General features: G+C 34.4%; 4 protein-coding genes across 5 annotated transcripts; 3 read left to right on the top strand and 1 right to left on the bottom strand.

Annotated features, from left to right (window-relative positions):
* The first annotated feature begins 1,059 nt into the window (after positions 1-1,059).
* Positions 1,060-4,889, top strand: LOC107930311 (sugar transporter ERD6-like 7). Of its 2 annotated transcripts, XM_016861947.2 has the most exons (19): positions 1,060-1,274; positions 1,395-1,622; positions 1,727-1,789; positions 1,875-1,964; positions 2,046-2,105; positions 2,196-2,261; positions 2,374-2,439; positions 2,561-2,636; positions 2,740-2,804; positions 2,914-3,006; positions 3,109-3,189; positions 3,319-3,403; positions 3,515-3,558; positions 3,636-3,698; positions 3,795-3,854; positions 3,944-3,997; positions 4,089-4,148; positions 4,240-4,354; positions 4,446-4,889. In XM_016861947.2, exons 2-19 carry the CDS (start codon positions 1,425-1,427, stop codon positions 4,559-4,561), a joined length of 1,455 nt encoding a protein of 484 aa, XP_016717436.1. In that variant the 5' UTR covers positions 1,060-1,274; positions 1,395-1,424; the 3' UTR covers positions 4,562-4,889. The 2 variants fall into 2 exon arrangements, with proteins under 2 accessions (XP_016717436.1, XP_016717428.1); XM_016861939.2 differs by having other exon boundaries at positions 1,060-1,622.
* A 450-nt stretch (positions 4,890-5,339) lies between these two features.
* Positions 5,340-9,474, bottom strand: LOC107930293 (putative E3 ubiquitin-protein ligase RF298). Its single transcript, XM_016861916.2, has 3 exons — positions 9,186-9,474; positions 6,726-8,765; positions 5,340-6,118 (listed from the first exon to the last, which is right to left on the bottom strand). Exons 2-3 carry the CDS (start codon positions 8,697-8,699, stop codon positions 5,579-5,581), a joined length of 2,514 nt encoding a protein of 837 aa, XP_016717405.2. The 5' UTR covers positions 8,700-8,765; positions 9,186-9,474; the 3' UTR covers positions 5,340-5,578.
* A 3,005-nt stretch (positions 9,475-12,479) lies between these two features.
* Positions 12,480-17,055, top strand: LOC107930335 (auxin-binding protein T85). Its single transcript, XM_016861968.2, has 5 exons — positions 12,480-12,598; positions 12,894-13,000; positions 13,148-13,348; positions 13,988-14,055; positions 14,801-17,055. The coding sequence occupies exons 1-5, from the start codon at positions 12,508-12,510 to the stop codon at positions 14,904-14,906; spliced, it is 573 nt and encodes a 190-aa protein (XP_016717457.1). The 5' UTR covers positions 12,480-12,507; the 3' UTR covers positions 14,907-17,055.
* On the top strand, positions 15,464-17,055 carry LOC107930326 (BSD domain-containing protein 1). Its single transcript, XM_016861959.2, has one exon. The coding sequence runs from the start codon at positions 15,464-15,466 to the stop codon at positions 16,862-16,864; it is 1,401 nt and encodes a 466-aa protein (XP_016717448.1). The 3' UTR covers positions 16,865-17,055.
* Positions 17,056-18,690: the final 1,635 nt, after the last annotated feature.

Below are 18,690 nucleotides of genomic sequence, written 5' to 3'. Positions count from 1 at the left end.
AAATTAAAACATTAAATATATCAAAATAAAATCTTGTTACAGTAGAACTAATTCTATATTAGAGCACATAAATTTGAAACCATATATATTTGAAAATTTTTTCAAAACAAAATAATAAAAGAAATAAAATATTTTAGTATGATAAACTTGAATTCATTAAGTAATTTCAAAATTATTATTTTAGAAAACTTTTAAAACTTTAACTTTCTTTATATATTCTTTAGATTTTTTTTATAATTTTTAAAAGATATAAATTTTAAAATTTTTATAAATATTTTGATTTTTTTTGTAATTTTTGTTGGAAGAGACTAATTTACTCATTTTCAAAATTGACAGGGAGCAAAGGGTATTTACACCGATCTATTATTCAAATTGTAAAGTTCAACTCGACTCAAGATTGAAACTTGATTTACTTATTCGAGTTTGATTTGGATAACTCAATTTATTTACTTCGAAATTCGAATTTAAAAAAAATAAATAAATCTTTTCTTATGATAAAATTTAATAGCATCCAAGCTACCAGTTATTTCATTAAAGCTGGTAGTTCCTTACTTTTTAAAGATGGCTCCTGATCTCCATAATTGGAGGGAGAGAGGGATTTACTGTAATGAAGTAAAATAATTTAAAAATTAATAATAAAGTTGTTGGAACCGGGTCAGAATGATTGGATCAAAAATCGATTCATATACTGGTTAGGATAGAAGGATCGAATTAATTTTTGAATGAACTATTCTATACAGATAAAAATTCGAAAATCAAAAAAAAAAATTGAAGTTTAAACCGGTTTATACATTTTTAATGGGTCGAATCAAATACCAGTGATGTGACCAATTCAAGTAACTCTTGGAGTTTTAAAACATTGATAACATGCCTGTCTTGGTAGGTCAGTTATCATCAAGAAACAAGTTGCAAAGCATGCTATTGCTATAGCCACAAACAAATAGTTGAAAAGACCATATTGTCTATAGAATGAGACAGCCTTACCAGCCATGGACCACCAACAGCTGCTAGTCATTGTCAATATTTAGTAATTTTAACAGCAATGGTGTTTTTTGTTCTGAAACAAAATCATGGTGCATTGTTTTCAATCTTTTCCTGTTGCATTTCTATGTTCAAATTCCTTTCTTTTTTTTATCTATTCGACATTTTTATGAATACCAGCAAAGCTTTGTCCACTTGTATCAAAAGTAAAGTAATCGAATGAAGGAAAAAAAAATAACAGCTTACAATAGCATGTCTCTATGTGACTTCAATACATACAAGAAACCAACCTGGTAATTTTCACAAGACAGGGAATTCATTCTCACCTGGAATTGGAAAGTCCCTGGATTCCCATTTGTTTTTCATCATATTGCTTCAAGCTTTTTCTCTTTTCCATTTTTATCAATATACAGAAACTTATAATACAAGAATTGAAGGAGACCATGGCCATTAAAGAGGACATAGAGAGAGGTAACGACAGTGTTTTCGAAAGCGCAGCTGTATCTCTCTTGCAAGATGAGAATGATATGGCCGGTAAGGAAGATGGATACACTGATCAAACAAGCAGCAAAGCAAGTCTCTGGACGGTTTACTTCAGTACCTTTGTTGCTGTGTGTGGTTCATTTGAGTTTGGATCTTGTGTACGTGTTCCCCCCTATTCTAAAAAAATGTCCTGGAATGAGCTCAATTTGCTTGTAATATTGCTTCTTTAATTTGTAATGCTATAATTCAAGTCATTTTTCAGGCAGGCTATTCGTCGCCGACTCAGACAGCCATCAGGACGGATCTCTCTCTGTCTCTAGCAGAGGTACTTTTTGCTTGTAATAACTCAATTGGTATGTTCACTAACAGAAGCAACTTCACACTGATGCAGTTGATATTTGAACGTGCAGTATTCAATGTTTGGTTCTATATTGACTTTTGGTGCAATGATTGGTGCGATCACAAGTGGACCGATTGCTGATTTTATCGGTCGGAAAGGGGTAAGTTGAGAAATCATTGATTAATATGCATGCTAAGACTGCGGTCGATGATGACCCTGAAGTAACATCATGTGCATGCAGGCAATGAGAACAGCTACTGGATTTTGTGTTGGAGGGTGGCTTGCCATTTACTTCGCTGAGGTTTTAGTTTGCCCCCACCTATAAAATTAAACCAGAAATGCAGAAATATGACTTTATAATCTTTTTATCTGTCTTGATTGGAAACAAAAGGGAGCTTTGTTGTTGGACGTTGGCAGACTGGCAACAGGTTATGGTATGGGAGTCTTCTCGTACGTGGTGAGTTTCTATCTCTTCTAGCAATTCACTTCTGAATCTCTTGTTCAATGAACGTTACTCGTACACTTTCTCTTCTAAATGACTGTGATGCCTTTGTTGAATGCGTGACAAGGTACCAGTATTCATTGCTGAAATCGCACCAAAGAATCTTCGAGGAGCACTAACAACTATAAATCAGGTAACAAGAGCCTATTAAGTAGCAGTATTCGTTTATGATCATCACAATTTACTGAAGTTGTGAATGTAAATATCTAACCAGTCGTCAGTTTTATCTGACTATTTCTTATCTTATTATGCAGCTTATGATCTGCACTGGAGTATCTGTTGCCTTCATAATAGGGACAGTTCTAACATGGAGAACTTTAGCACTAACAGGTAAAAAAAATGTTTTAGCAGTCAATTCAAAGCACGGTGATGCCGAACATTATTCTGCCAAAACCATGTATATATGTGGGACTCACAAGTAGGGTGATTGCAGGACTTATTCCTTGCGCAGTTCTACTCTTTGGACTCTTTTTCATTCCAGAGTCTCCTAGATGGCTGGTAAGAAATAGCAATAAAAGATGATGAAATCCTTTGTGTTTTTTTTACCCTGACATATAGAATTACATGGGAAACTGGGAATGGCATAAAAATCTTAGATATAATGCAGGCAAAGATCGGACGTGAAAAGGAATTCGAACCTGCACTACAAGATCTTCGTGGCAAGGATACTAATATATCAAAGGAGGCAGATGAGATTCGGGTTCTTAATCTAAACCTATCATCCTAACCAACAATGAAGATGAGTTAGAACATTATAGAGAAGATGTTTAAAAAAAAAGAACTTTATGTCATTGTTTGACAGGACTATATAGAGACCCTCGAACGGCTTCCAAAAGCCAAAATGCTGGATCTGTTTCAACGAAGATACTTGAGCTCTGTCATTGTAACTACAACTCTTTCTAAACCCTGTTTGTACAATCATATCAATCTTCATATAACAATTAGCGACCACAACATTGCACTCTTATATCTTAACTAAATGTTTCTTTACCATGCATTTATGTTTGATCAGATAGGAGTTGGACTAATGGTCTTTCAACAATTTGGAGGGATCAATGGTATCTGCTTTTATGTCAGCAATATTTTCGAGACGGCAGGTAACAAAACCTTCAAGTTGCACCCTGATGCACTGAGGAATCCGAGTTGAAAGAGCCTGTAGGGACTTATCTTTTATTAACATTGCTGCTTTTGTGTTTCAAATGTCTCAGGGTTTTCTGCAGCTGTTGGGACAATAATCTATGCTATTCTTCAGGTTTCATCTCTCCCTTTCCTTGAAATCCATGTACTTTCTTTCTAGCAAACAAGAACTTAAAAGCACCATATGTGCAGGTTGTCATCACTGGCCTTAACACAACCGTTATCGATAAAGCTGGAAGAAAGCCTCTATTACTGGTATGTAAACAACAATTTTATAATCACGAGGTCCTCAAAATTGCTTTTGGTTTCATGGATAAGAAGATGAATCTCATATATGTTCCTTTCATGTAGGTTTCTTCAACAGGACTGGTCCTTGGTTGTATACTATCTGGGGTTTCATTCTATCTTAAGGTTAAAATGTCAAACTATATCATCTCTAACTATATATATACTTCCCTCTGTTGTAAACTACTAACATTTCAATAATCTTTGCCAACCAGGATCATAATTTGGCACTCGATGCAGTTCCCATTCTTGCTGTAACAGGCATATTGGTAACTTCATCAAATAATATACTCATTCAATTTGTTCATTGGCAAACTATGACTTACCAGTTCTTCTGACAGAAATCTTAATTGATATCAGATATACATAAGTGCCTTTTCAGCTGGGATGGGTGCAGTTCCTTGGGTTATAATGTCTGAGGTAACAAAAAGAAGTGCCTGCAAGATTTACCATTATGCTAATTGATGTACTAATCATTCAAACTCTTCTTAACCATGCCATTTGGTTGCAGATATTCCCTATAAATATCAAAGGAGTGGCCGGAAGCCTTGCAACGCTGGTGAACTGGTTTGGTGCGTGGGCAGTTTCTTACACTTTCAACTTCCTTATGAGCTGGAGCTCCTATGGTAAATAGAATGCAATTTTTAGCAGCTTCAAGTTAAAAAAAAAAAATAGGGATTTGTGAGTTTAACAGCTACTCTTGTGGATTCATTGCAGGTACCTTCATTCTTTATGCTGCAATTAATGCAGGGGCTATATTGTTTGTGGTCACATTGGTACCTGAAACAAAAGGGAAAACCTTGGAACAAATTCAAGCAGCCATTAATGCATGAAAGCAGATTATCTTTGAGAGAATGAAGAGCATTTACAGATGCTTTACAAAATCAAACAAAAATGGATGCTACATTTTGGGCGATACAGTTATATTTTTATGATGGGAATGATTTATATCAAAAACTGGAGGAGAAATAAATACCAAGGCAACATCTCTTCGCACAAAATAAAGCTAATGAGAAACAGACTTCTGTTAGCTTTTTCTATAAGATGAATTCTCAAATGAGAGGTTATTTAACATTCAAAATGTTATAAATTCTTAATATTTTCTTTCTACTTGTTTTTTGGTGTTTTATGTTAATGGTATCATAATTGATTATTTTTCAACTGGAGGTGAAAATCTAAATGATTACACTGAAATACTATTGTATGGCTTTCAAGATGTTAGTGCCAAGACTCAAAACTCTAAGTTTAAAGTTTTAATCACTTGAGTTGTAATCCAAAATTATGTTACTCGAATTTGGGTGTAAATATTAGATATATGTATGTATTTGACACAAGCTGAAAATTTTTTCATGTATTTGAAAGATCCTTAGAGATCATATTTTCGACCACAAGTGTCGTATAAAAATACAATATGGGAAAAAAAGAGTAATGAATTCTTTAGGCCCTCCATTTGTTGACACTAACCCTCGTTTTCTTTTTTCCTTTTTTTCTCCTTTCAATACAAATTCTCCCGTTATGGTAATTAATTGGTTACCTAACTGAAAAGAATCTACTCAAACAAATAGATCATGTTCAAGCCTTGGAGGTTAAAAATTAAGCAACACTTGATGGTCAAACGTAAATGTAGATCTAAATCATATATTATATCATTATATGGAAAAGAAACAACCTTTATTAGATGGTTGTGAGCTATAAAAACTGTCTTCTATTTTTATCTTTTTCATACTTGTATAAACTATTCCAAAGACCCCAAAACAAAAACAAATGGCACATGAGGTTTGAAGGGACTTCTCAGAGCTCCTTTTCACCTATCTACCATTAACTCACTGGTCTTAGTCGAGCAAAATGGTTCAGTGAGCTATAGCATGCGGCTTAGCAAAACGTGCACATATGCGGTTACTGATCACGGTCCTACAAGCAGGACAGTCCTTCATCCGTTGTTTCTCATGGAGCTCATTGCATTTAACACAAAGGACCTGATGAGCACATGGAAGAAATACCACTATCTTCTCTTCCGATAAGCACATGACGCACTCCCGCTCCTGTTTCAGACCTCTGCTCCCTGAATAATCATTAATGTCAACCACCCTTTTAGAGAAACTTGGACTATGATACCTGTCGTTGACAGAAGAGCACTGGCCATTTCCACCATCGATGCAACCCCAAAGTGCTGCTATTTTTGAAGAATCCAGCTTCATCTTCAACTCGGATAACTTGTTCTCAAGCATTTTTATCTCCTCTCCATATTTCTTCATATCTTTTTCAGCTTTCAGCTTAATCTTATCCTCCTCCACTTTTGCCACAGCTTCAAGACGTTCTCTTTCCTTCCTTATGGAGGCAGCCTGAGCAAGGAACTTCTCCTTTGCCATCCTCTCCTCTTTCCATGTCATCTGCAACTTTCACCGTTTCTCATGAGAAAAATATAAGTAAATAGAATTAATCTATTTAAGGGCATAAAAAGCAAATAGAATTAATCTATTTAAGGGCATAAAAAGCTAAGTCCACTTCTCTAAGCACCTTCACGAAAATTGCCATAAAATGAAGACGGAAAATTTTGAATGAGAAAGTTGCCAAGAATAAGACGTTTGACCATTCTTGGTATCGGCTTGTATAATTATGAATCCAATCTGCTGCTTAGCATAATCAATAATTGTCTTTACTGGCTTATAGATCTAGATGGTACACAACCTGTCAGGGGTTTGCAAAGTCTTGCCATCCTTTTGACTAATTTCATGATAATTTGCAAAGAAGACGGATTGGTACCTGTACACATTTTTGCAAATTCTTATGGTCTCTTAGAGTTTTATACTTTATTGTTTTCTCTTGGGGGCATTTTATTCAATAATCTGTCTTCTCCTCATCCTACCATTCTATAACCTCCCAAATCTATTTAGTTAGGGAAGATTAACAGCCATATATTAACTTAACAAGGCAGAAGTAAAATATACTTTAAGGTTTATTTAGCAAGTCAATGAGCATTTTGACGATGAACCATACCTCAATTTGGCTGTAGATATTTTGAGCCTTGCCTACTTTCCTTTTCAGCTCTGTTGCCTTCTGCTTCTCCGATGCAAGCTCCTCCTGAAGCAAGCTCCTCTGTCCTTCCCATGACTGAATATCCTTAAGTGCTTTTTGTTCTCTCTCCAATGCCTCTCGACAACTTACAGCTGAAGCAATAGCTTGTGATTTAGCAACCTCCATCTCCATCTTCAGCATAGAATGCTCCACCTCAAGCTTCTGAACAGTATTGTTAGCATCCTCAACCTGACTAGTTGCGTTATTCAACGCAAACTCCATTTCAGACAGCCTCTTCATGGTATTCTCCTCCATGATTTCCTTTTCCCTTTTGAGCTGTTCTACTTCTTCCTTCTCTTGCCTCAGTGATTTAAGTTCAGCTTGGTCCTTGCTAAGCCTTCGAGCAGCCTGCATGACCTTCTGATTGGTCCATTGAGTCCAACTATCCAGTTCATTCTGCAGTTCCTCTATCCTTGGAACAAGCTTCAAAATCATTTCATCCTTCTCATTTTGTGGGATGTATTTTCCTAGAGATTCATCATATGGAATTCCAGCACAGTAATCAATTGACTTAGAAGACATAGAAGTGCTGCTTTTGGCCTTTGGAGTGGGTTTATTTCCTGCATCTTGTTCAGGTGTCTTAGAAGATTTTGAGGTTCCTCCTTTAGATTTTGGAACAGGTTTATTTTCCAAAGACAATGAAGGTGCAAGCCCAGTATTTGCAGTTGGAACTGTAGATTTAGTACCCTTCAATGTTGAAGAATCATCTGCCGCATGATGACTTTCATCAGCTAAAGCTCCAGCTTCCATAACCACATTTGGTAAAGAATCTTTCATATGCACAGCTGGTAATTCAGATGGAGACTTCATTCTCTTTTCAACAACAGAACTGCCAGAGGCAGCTAGTTTCACAGCTCTAAAACTTTTCCAATAAGCCGCCCTGTTAATTTCCATATTGAAGGATTTTTTCCGGACTGCAGCTAGTTCCTTTTTGGAGCGTCCCTTTCTACCAATCCCTGTTTTTTCTTCAGAGATAGATGCAACCGGGACATAATCTCCAGAAACACTCCTAGAGACCAAAAATTCTTTCTCTGGTGTCATCCCTTCATAAGGAGGAGGACTTTTGGGTTTAGGTAAATTAGGAAAACTTCCAAATTTGAGTGCTTCAGAGGACAATGAAGGTTTTGAACCATTGGACTCATTCGAGATTGAAAGTTTAGTTTCGGGATTTTGAGTTCCCACTCTCGACTTGGGGTTAGAATCAGAGGAGCTCTCTCCAGAGACTTCCACACAACCTAAATTACGCAAAATATCTCCTTCCACTTCACATGCCACGGAAATGTTTAGGTCAAACATTAACAACCACCACATTGCTTCTGCAATAGATAGACATGGTTTAACCTCTCTAAGCACACTAATCATCTCCAGCATTGTATACACCACTAGCTGCTGCAAATCCTCGAACAGATGAATCGAAATATCACCTTCTATCCCTTTCTTCAAGGAAGCAATAGCATCATTCACAACATTCGACACAAGATCTTTACCCCCTTGATAGAGACCATGCCTCGAAATGGCCTTTTCCGCGACATCTTCCTTAAATCCACACTCAACAATCTTTTTAATTGCGTTCCGGAAAATCATTTGCAAATTAGATAACAGTAATTCCTCAAGTTGACAAGCAATTGGATCATCCCAATCAGCAGGTTCAAAAACTTCACTAAGAGATCCCATAGAGGATTCTACCTCCAATGGTCCAAGTACAGGGCCTCTGAATATCTCCAGAGGTAATGCGTAAGAAGCGAATTCACTCATGGACAAAGGAACAATAACCGGATTCTCTAAAGAAGGATCATCTAATTTTCTCTTGTTCGTACTTCCTTTATCCTGATGTAAGATAGAAGTCCCTGGTTTGCAAGCAATACTACCACCACCACTATCATTCTTTTCACCCATCTTATGAACAACAATAAAAAATATCTCAAAATTTCCAAATAAATTCTCTCTCCCACTCAACAAACCCTGTATGAAGAAGAAAACAAGCAGGAGATAAACATGTGAAAATTCAACAAAAATTATGAATTTGGAAAAAAACCAGTTGCTAATAGAAATGAACAGCAGAGTGACATACTGATATACAGTGTAACTTTAATGCAAATTAAAGCATACAATACTCCAATAAACAGACACTAATAATACACTAATGAAAAACCATCAACAAAAAGTTAACTACAGCTTACAATAAGATTCAAATTATAAAAAAATCCAACTTTATCCTCAAAACAGATAAATACATGATACACACACACACAGACACGCACAAAATAAATAAATAAATAAACACGACAAGAAGTTGAAAATTAAAAAAAGGAAAAAAAAACCGAAAATCTATTTTAAGCAAGAAGTAGAGAGGGAGAGCAAGGGACGAAGAAAACGACATACTAGGAGTGGATTTCGATTGCAGCGGAGGAAATAGATCCTTTTTGGGAGGTGGAAGCCGCGACTTGGGCCGTAGATCTAGCCTTTTTAGGGATTTTTTTGAAAACCCAATCTGGTACCCAAAAAAAAGAGGGCAATGAGAGTTCGGAGATGGAATTTCGGAGTAAAAATATACCGGCGGGCGGCGGGCGGTGGCAGCTAACAATGAGTGAGAGTAGAGGAGGATGAATTAAAGAAGCTGAAGAAATATAATAAAATAAGATTTTACGGAGTTTATTCAAAGCGTTATACGGCACCGCTTAAAAGCGGTACAAGACAAGACAATTTAAAAACATTAAAATTAATTTTTCTACTTTAATTTATATAAATTTTGTCTTTACGAAAATTTTAAAAAAAGATTCTACTTTAATTTTTACAAATTTTGTCTTTGTGCTTGCAAAAATAAAAACTTAATAATAAAATTAAATTTTATCCTTTATAAATAAAGTCAATTAAAAGATAGAAGCATCAAACATAAACATAAAAAAAACAAATTTAATTGGAAAAAATCAGCATTAATATACACAAAAAAACCATAATTTTTTTCCTTAGAAAATTTGAAGAACCAAAAAAGAAAATGCAAAATGAGACACTCTGTTTCTCATACCTAGAAAAGAAGAGGAGTAGAGCAATGGAGGAGGAGAAGGAGAAGGAGAAGGAGAGCAACCATTTTTCTTGTTTTTGGTGCGTTACATATTACAATGAAGGGAAAGTTAAATTTGTAGTGGTTTAGTATATAATCAATAAATGGCACCCTTTTAAATTTTCTGATTTTATTGCCATTTTTTGGAAATATTTATTACCAACATTAGCTTTATATACTTAAAAAAGGACTAATAGAATCTATTATTCCTTTTATTATCTCATTTGTTGATACATTATTATGTAACTGAAAGATATATTTGAATATTTTATTTTGATTTAATTATGTACGTTTATATTAATTTATTTATATATTAGATAAATATAATTATTTGTGTACAAAATACGTAAAATAATTTTATATCGATGATTGTGTTCGTATTTTATGAAAATTGAATCAAATGAACAATTCGTGTATCAAATTATACAAAATCAAAGTTTATGTATAGTATTGTATATTTTATCGATGTTTATCATTCATCCATTCTCTCTCTAAAATTTCATATCATTAATTAATTTCCACATTTCCCCTTAGCCTACACTTTCTCTTGCCATTCCTGTCACCACTGCAACCTCACCGAAATCAATCATCAAGCCCCTAAACCAAAACACCCTTTCATAATCGAGCCACTATCAGGGGTGAAATCAAGGGGACTAGTAGGGGCCTCTGTCTCTAAAAATAAAAAAATTTCCATTTAAATACTTTAACTCTCTAAAAATGATAAAAATTTGATTTAATCCTTTAAAATTTATAAAAATACAAATTATTAAAAAAATAAAATTACATTTTTACTATCGTAAACATTACGACTTAATTTCGTAAACATAATCATCATCACCACCTAGCATCTAACCCGAACCAAAATCTCCCATTTTCTTACAACCCACAACCTAAGTCACTATCATAGTCTTTTATCATTCTACCACTAAACCCAATCCCAACAATAAAATCTTCCTGTCAATAAAAAAAACCTGCAAGCAATAAGTAAACTGCAACAAAAATTCAAGCAACTCATTTAACTGTATCTTTAAAATCGAAAGCAACAGAGGAGAGAAAAAGAAGGCTCGAACCCAACCACATCTAAGGAGTTTTGGTTGTCCTTTTGCAAATCCGAATGGTGGAGCTGCAAAGGAGATTGCGAGGAAGCACTAGTTTTGAACGAAGGACAACTAGAGTGCCAACGTTGGAGATCGAATGAGAAGGAGCTGAGAGTTTGAGAATCATTTTGGATTATTCTTGAAGCTTTCTGGAAAATTCAAGCTTGGATTCATGTTTAAGACGTTAAGATGAATAATGGATCAATGCCATTATTTAAGTCGGTGGCGGAGCAACAACATTGGCTGCATGAGAGGAAGGAAATGTGTTTTTATGGTTTATTATGGAGACGAAGAAAGAAGAAAATTTTAAATATTTTATGTAAATAAAAAAAAAAAGTAAAGAGAAAGAAGGGTTTGGAGACCCATTTGCCGTAGAAAAGGAGAAAAAATTAATTAGGTGGAAATTAATAAATAACGTGGAATACAAATCAATACCTAAATTATATATATTTATAATTGGCTTGCACGCTCGTGATAAAGCAAATTACTTTCAACTCATACAATATAAGTATGACTATTCTTGTGATTCGAACTTACAACATGAGTTTTTAAGATAAGGGAGAGGAAACAATGGTGGAAGGAGGTCCAATGCAGGAGGGGGAGAGGAAGAGGAAGAGGGACAGGGACGAGGTGGGGGATTTTTATTTTACTTAATATTAAAATAATTATATTTATTGAAAATCTTTATGTTTTTTTTATAAATTTCTTTCAATTTTTTAGAATTAAGATTTAATTGATATCATTTGTAAATTTTGAGAGTTAATTTTTTTAAAATTATGACTAAATTGATATAATATGTAAAAGTTAAGGGCTAAAATTGTTATTATACCAAACTTTTTAATTGTATGTTAATTTGCTATTTGTGATTTTAATGTGAGTTGAGTACTTAAATTACAAACATTAATTTGGATGCTTAAATTTTATTTTTTTAATAATTAAGTGACTATATATATAATTTACCCTTAAGATAAACACCTAATACCACTAGACAAAAAGTCAAGGTTGAGTTTATAAAAATATATTAAGAAAATATTAAACTAAAACCATATAACTAAGGTTAACAAAATTGAAACAAAGATTTTCAAAATTGTAAGGTTATTTCTTTATTTTTTTTAAATTTAAAATATAAATCAAATTATTTAATATTGTTAAATTTTTTAAATTTTTTATTAAATTTATTGGTGTGAAATTTAAAATTCTAAAAAAATATTTATTTGATCTTCATGCAACAAAAAAAGTTTCGAACCTGAATATAATATCAACAATTGAACTTGAATTCTTCAATCTGAAAAGTCAAAAGACTAAATTATTCAAAATAAAAGTTGAGAGACTAAATTCTAAATTTACAAATAATACAGTGCTCAAAAATAAAATTTAACCATTTTGTTTTCTTTGTAGAACTTTCTGACGTGGCAGTTATGATGACATGGCAAAAACCCAAATGGGCCTATTCGGACACTCTTTGGGCTTTAGGCCCATTTTTTTAATTTAAAAAAGGAGTTATAAAAGACCAATTTCAGCCTATTCCGGAAAGTAACACTGAAAGATGACTGGACCTTGCTTCATTTTCTTCTTCCTTCTCTTAAACTTGCTTCCATTCTTTCGAACTCTCGAAGCTTCTCACTGCTCCATCAAAGGTAACCCTCTTTTCATTCCTCTTCCTTTCTAAGTTTGCTTCAGTCTTTCACCAATTTTCCCTCGTTTTCGAATCGGCTCGTTTTTGTTTCCACCATAGTTGCTTTATATTGACCTGGAGAAAAAAACATTGGAGATTGCAGCAGTTCCTTGATCATTGATTTATGCGGAGTTTACTTTATTTATTTGTTGAGTCAATACGGGTCAAGTTCATTAAGAAGATTACTAGGATTTCTTCAGTTTTTTAATGGCTGATTTTGTGTGAAATAATATATATTTTGGTGTTTTTTGATACAGGGTTACCTCTGGTGAGGAACATTGCTGATCTTCCACAGGATAATTATGGAAGAGGAGGTTTATCCCATATAACTGTTGCTGGTTCTCTCTTGCATGGGTTGAAAGAAGTATGCAGTTTATTTAGAGATATAATACTATTTCCTTTTTGTAAATTGGCCTACTTTTCTGAATTTTCACAAATAATTGTATTTTTATGTAAATTTGAATAGAGTTGAATATTCTCCATAGAATAACTTTTTTTGGGTTTTGCTTAGGTTGAGGTTTGGCTTCAAACATTTGCACCAGGATCGCGCACGCCGATCCATAGGCACTCTTGTGAAGAAGTTTTTGTTGTTCTCAAGGGCAGTGGCACTCTATATCTCGCCTCGAGTTCTAATAAGTACCCTGGAAAACCGGAGGAGCACTTTATATTTTCGAATAGCACGCTTCATATCCCTGTCAATGATGTTCACCAGGTAAAATATTTTCACTATTATGAATGTGATTGATGTGAAGAACCATAGGAATCTCGAAACAGAGACAGTTTTGTCGTAGGGTTCGCATGTAGTAAGATGATGTGGTTATTTATCACCTTTTGAAAAATAGTAGGAATCATGAAGCAACAAAATCCTCAGAGGATTAAGAAACTTTGATCATTTCCCTAGCCAATGCTATGCATCAATAATCGACATGATCGTATTAATCTTTACTTTATGAGGTTATGGAAAATGCATTGCCCCTTTCTTCACTTCAATGCTATCAAAGATGCTAATATCCTTCTATTTTTGTTTAAGTTTAACCTCCTTCTTAACTTTGGAAAACGTTCTTTCTGTTGGTGCAATCTAATCTTGCTTGGTAGTTGCCACTGATTTGGAGGATTGTTAATGTTTTCGTTTTAATTAGGTATCTCCACTAGATGCAAGTTTGGAGTGTGAATGTGCATTTCAGTTTAAGCACTAACATATGCTATAGTCTTTAGGTTAAAGATTTGATGACTGTAAGAATTACTATGACATTAGGTGAAAGGGAGGGAAGGACCCGATGAACAATGATGTCACTATGATGAATTTCACAGACGTTCCTTGTTTTTCAATTATTCTTGATTGCCATTGCAGGTCTGGAATACAAATGAACATGAGGATTTGCAAATGCTTGTGATAATATCTCGGCCGCCTATCAAAGTGTATGTAATTTTTCTTCTGTCTCGTTTTGCATCAACATTTTCACCATTAGTTGAGGGATGTCCTTTTATATTTCCTTTGTCCAGTTGAAAACCATGGTTGCTATCTTTGGCTTTCACCCTTCCAAATGTTTGCTGGTTGACACATTTTAGTTCTTGCTAGTTTCGAATGACATCTTCCTAACATTTAAAATAAACGAACTGAAAGCACCCATTCTCAAAGCACTTTGCCTTGGTTTTTATAGTCCTTTAAGTTGCGATAGTAGAGTACATCAAGATGGAATTTACTTACCTTGAAACTTTAACTACCCTTTACTCAATTAAGAGAAAGAAAAGTGAGAGCAGTTGTTTAGAAGCTTAAAGCAAAGGCTGTCCATGTATCTTTTAAAACATGACCCACATTTTCTTTCTCTAAATATGTTCCATTGCCATTGTTACTTGTTTAAGAACTCAAGAATGAACGACTGTTTTAGCATGCATGCATCATGATTGCAATCCCACCTGTTGATGTTTCCTGCATGATTGAAGATGTTGCTCAAGTTACTATATGCTAAATAGAATTTAAAGAACATTATTGGTTGCGATTGTTCATTCTTTTAACCCGACAACTGTATATTTTCAACAAATTTTCTTGTATGAAACTGAAAATGTATCCCTTGTTTTGCTAGTTCCTTGTGATACTTTTCCTTGATTCTCTCATTCATGAATCATGAGGATGATTTCTTTTTCTATTGAAATTTGCATTTAGGTTCATATATGAAGATTGGTTGATGCCTCACACTGCAGCTAAGTTGAAGTTTCCCTACTATTGGGATGAGCAGTGCTTTCAAGTACCTCAGAAAGATGAGCTTTAATTTTTGAAGACACGCCCCTTCACATGCTACTATATGAGCACTGTAATGGGGCCATTCCCATTTTACTGCTCAGATTACTTTACAAATTACATAAAGATTACAACATCTTAGCTTAGTTTGTATATTTTCCCCCTCATTTGAAGTCTGAATCCATTTTCTATTTTCATTTCATTTGACACTTCCAAAATCAATTGATGGTTTCCCTTGAAACTTCTCATCCCTCTGTTCCCAATGAATAGTTAAAATATGGCACTCTTCACAAATTAGGTGAAATTAAAATATAAGGATTAAATTTAAAAATTAATTTATAAAGCACACAAGTGGACAACAGTGTCTTGAAACTGAACCGGTCTGGTTCACCGTCAAAAACCAACAAGAAATAGACCCTCCACCCCTTTTTGATGCGCTCTTCAAACCCATAGTTTCGCTATTATTTAACTATTCAGAAAACACAAACTTAACAAAAAAAACTTTGGTTTTTTCCCCGAATTTTATCCATAATTTTCATTTCCCTTTCATTTTCAATTCTTCAACCCAGGAAACCCTAATATTTCTTCATGAATTTCTTCAAATCAGTTTTCGCGGATGATCCGGATCCTCCTAAACCCCAACTCGAATCCGATTCCCCCAAAGCTGATTACTCCACTCCCGATTCTTCTCCCAGAGTGCCCGATCCCAACCCTAACCCTAGCGGATGGAGCTTCGGCGGCCTGTTCCAAACGATAGCAACCAGATCCGAATCCGTCATCGAGACTTACCGTCGCGATCTCGAAGAATTCGGGTTGGGTCTGAAAAAAGAAATCGAGGTAGCTCAGGGTTCATTAGGGAACGTAGGACAAGTCATTGATGAGTTCGGGAACACGGTTATAAAGGGAACGACTCAGATCATCAATCAGGGCAAGGATGCAATACTAGCTGCCGATAACGAATCCGATTCCTCTTCCTCCGAGAGTAAGATCACCCAACGGAGCTTGAACTCGAAACGGTACAGTCGATTCGATGCTCAAGTGAGGGCAATTCAAGGGGATATTAATACTTACATCGAGGAGCCAGAGGATTTGGAGGATTACAAGAAGTGGAAATCAGGGTTCGGTTTGGAAGAGAAAAAGGAAGAGATTGAGAGATTGATGGAAGAGAATGGGGAAATGGGAAGTATTTATAAAAGGGTTGTTGGTGTTTCAAATGGGGTTGATCATGAGACGTTTTGGTGTAGGTACTTTTATAAGGTTTTTAAGCTTAAGCAAGCTGAGGATATGAGGGTTAAGCTTGTTAATAGAGCGATTTCTAGGGAAGAAGAGGAGGAACTGAGTTGGGATGTTGATGAAGATGAGGAAGAGGAAGAGGTGGATGAGAGAAATACGGTGCCGAAGGCGAGTTTGAAGAAGCAAGATGTGGATAAGAAAGAAAAAGATGATACTGTGAAAGATAAGGCAGAAAAAAGTGATCTTTTGGAGAAAGAAACTGTGGGAGAGAAGGGTGAAAAAGATGTTCTTTTGGAGAATAAGGATCAAGTTGTTGTTGAGAAGGCAAATGAAAACAATCCCGTTGAGAAAGTAAAGGGTAATGTTGATGAATCAAGTAGTGGCAATATAGTAACTGAGAAAGTTAATTTGGAGAAGAATGAGGAGGTATGCAAGGATGATTCAATGGCGAAATCTGTTGAGAAAGTAGCTTCTGAAGCTAAAGACGGAGAGAATAAAGAGCCTAGCAATGGCAAAGGTAAAGACAGTGACATTTCAGTGGCGTCAAGCCATCCATCAATGGTTGAGGAGGAGGAAGAGGAGGATCTTGGGTGGGATGAAATTGAGGATCTCAGCAGCATTGATGATAAGAAAGAAACTCATGGTGGGAGCCCGAGCTCCAATAGGGATGAGCTGAGGAAGAGACTAAGTACAGCTGAAGAAGAGGAGGATTTAAGCTGGGATATTGAAGACGATGACGAACCGATTAAAGCTTGATGAAAAGCGTTAAGTTTCATCTGAAATTGTTGATGTTTATTGCTCATAATTTGCTGCATTGTTTCCTTTTTTTTCCCTTGTGTTCCTCATATTTGTCCCCTGGATTCATTTCTCGTTTGAAATGCAAACATCTATTATTGTGTACCCTTTACACTTGAAATGAAATTGAAGCATCTGTGTACATATTAAAACTGCTTTTACACGTATCCATTTTTACAAACCATGATTTTGCTTCTTCATTATGGCCAACAAAAAAAAAAGAAGAAGCAGCAGCAGCTTGGGTTTTAAAGGACTGAGATTAACATATTGATGTGATCTTGAACATGAGGCTTTTAAGTTTATTAACTGCAACTGCTAGGCATTTGAGAAGTTGTTTGATGTTTGCATTTTAATGGGTGCTAATGAAAGTTTAGATGCTATAATTTGGTGTTATCCTCCTAATCAAGGGTTCCATTTAGGATAGCATTTGCATAACCCTGTTAGGAAAATTGCCAAAAAAAGTAATCATATCTAAATTAATTCAAGTAAACAAAAAGTAGTGACATTTAAATAGAGAGTTTAGGCCTTTGCAAGTGAACTCTAAGACTGCCGCATCATATAACCTTTTTGGAGTCATATAAGCATTCCTGCCGCTATGCTTCCAAGTTTTATTCTACCCTCCAAGGATTGGCTGATTACTAAAGGCCTAGACACCCTTACTGCCATCGTCTCAAACACACTGACATCTGCTGCTGAAGTCTTTTCTCTTACTAGTAAGCCTCTGCACACTGGTCATGTCTTTCAAATGGAATCTACCTAACCCTGGTTGGTCATGTCTTTTGTAACCTGTATGAAAATTGATGTCAAATTGGTGACCTAAAATGTAAATTACCTTCAGTTTTGTAAGGTTTCCTCGTTATATGCCATGCGTGGTTTATATATTTAAATTAAATTTTACAAAAGTTTATATTAATTATTTAAAAACAATTAAAATTTATTAGAATATAGAGATATATTTGAAAGTAACATATAATAAATTAACTTATGTTTTAAAATTAATTCGAGTTTAAGTCATATTGGGTTTGAGTTTTAGGATTGATTTTTATTATATACGAGCTCAATATTGTATTTATCATTTTTGTAATTTTATTATTTTATTATTTTGAATTTTTTATAATTATTAAGTATTTTAAGTTATTTAGAAGTTTTATGTCAATAAAAAAATTTAGTTTAAAACTACTTAGAGTTCTAGTATACTCAAGAGAGTTTTTATTTAGATTTTTTTAATTAGTCTATATAAAGGTCTTTACATCGTACACAAAATTCTTTTTTGAGTTTTTCTTTTTAAACTTTTTTTTATTGTTCTTTTAAAAGAGTTTGAACAATTTTTCATAATTTTCATCTATCTTATTTTAATTACTTTCTTTATTTTTTTATCTGACTTGAATTCGTTTGCGTTTTAGGTTGTATCAAAATCTAAATTTTTTTTCTAACGTCTAAAACCCTAAATCTACAACTTGGACAAACTTATAATCTTGTTTTTGCTATCATGTGATTTTTGGTTCCTAAACTCAATAATTAGGTCCATTTATATTCTGTAAAAGTGTAATTACATGCAGGGGCGGAAGGCTTGATCTTTACCCCTAAAATAGGAAAATTTTCCTTTAAACCCTCTAAAATTTATAAAGTTCGAAATTAATATATAGTGAAGCATTTTGATCCTTCAAAAATGATAAAATTATAATTTAATCCTTATAAAAATAATAATAAAATTACAGTTTAGCTTTCACAAAAAATATAATTTAATTTTATCTCCTTAAAAAATAATTCACTTAGCCCCTAATAAT

Source organism: Gossypium hirsutum, chromosome A12 (genome assembly GCF_007990345.1).
Source record: "Gossypium hirsutum isolate 1008001.06 chromosome A12, Gossypium_hirsutum_v2.1, whole genome shotgun sequence".
Classification (NCBI taxonomy): domain Eukaryota; kingdom Viridiplantae; phylum Streptophyta; class Magnoliopsida; order Malvales; family Malvaceae; genus Gossypium; species Gossypium hirsutum.
The sequence above is the reverse complement of the archived record's forward strand: the minus strand, read 5'-3'. Positions and strand labels throughout refer to the sequence as shown.

What these genes read in the sequence shown, in the direction of transcription:
- LOC107930335 (XM_016861968.2), top strand. Translation starts at nt 12,508, where the DNA reads ATGACTGGACCTTGCTTCATTTTCTTCTTCCTTCTCTTAAACTTGCTT. An exon ending in CTGTCAATGATGTTCACCAG is followed by an intron (nt 13,349 to 13,987) that starts GTAAAATATTTT and finishes TTGCCATTGCAG; the next exon opens with GTCTGGAATACAAATGAACA. An exon ending in TCTCGGCCGCCTATCAAAGT is followed by an intron (nt 14,056 to 14,800) that starts GTATGTAATTTT and finishes ATTTGCATTTAG; the next exon opens with GTTCATATATGAAGATTGGT.
- LOC107930311 (XM_016861947.2), top strand. Translation starts at nt 1,425, where the DNA reads ATGGCCATTAAAGAGGACATAGAGAGAGGTAACGACAGTGTTTTCGAA. An exon ending in CAGAGTCTCCTAGATGGCTG is followed by an intron (nt 2,805 to 2,913) that starts GTAAGAAATAGC and finishes GATATAATGCAG; the next exon opens with GCAAAGATCGGACGTGAAAA. An exon ending in CTTGGGTTATAATGTCTGAG is followed by an intron (nt 4,149 to 4,239) that starts GTAACAAAAAGA and finishes ATTTGGTTGCAG; the next exon opens with ATATTCCCTATAAATATCAA.
- LOC107930326 (XM_016861959.2), top strand. Translation starts at nt 15,464, where the DNA reads ATGAATTTCTTCAAATCAGTTTTCGCGGATGATCCGGATCCTCCTAAA.
- LOC107930293 (XM_016861916.2), bottom strand. Translation starts at nt 8,699, where the DNA reads ATGGGTGAAAAGAATGATAGTGGTGGTGGTAGTATTGCTTGCAAACCA. An exon ending in ATATCTACAGCCAAATTGAG is followed by an intron (nt 6,119 to 6,725) that starts GTATGGTTCATC and finishes TGAAAGTTGCAG; the next exon opens with ATGACATGGAAAGAGGAGAG.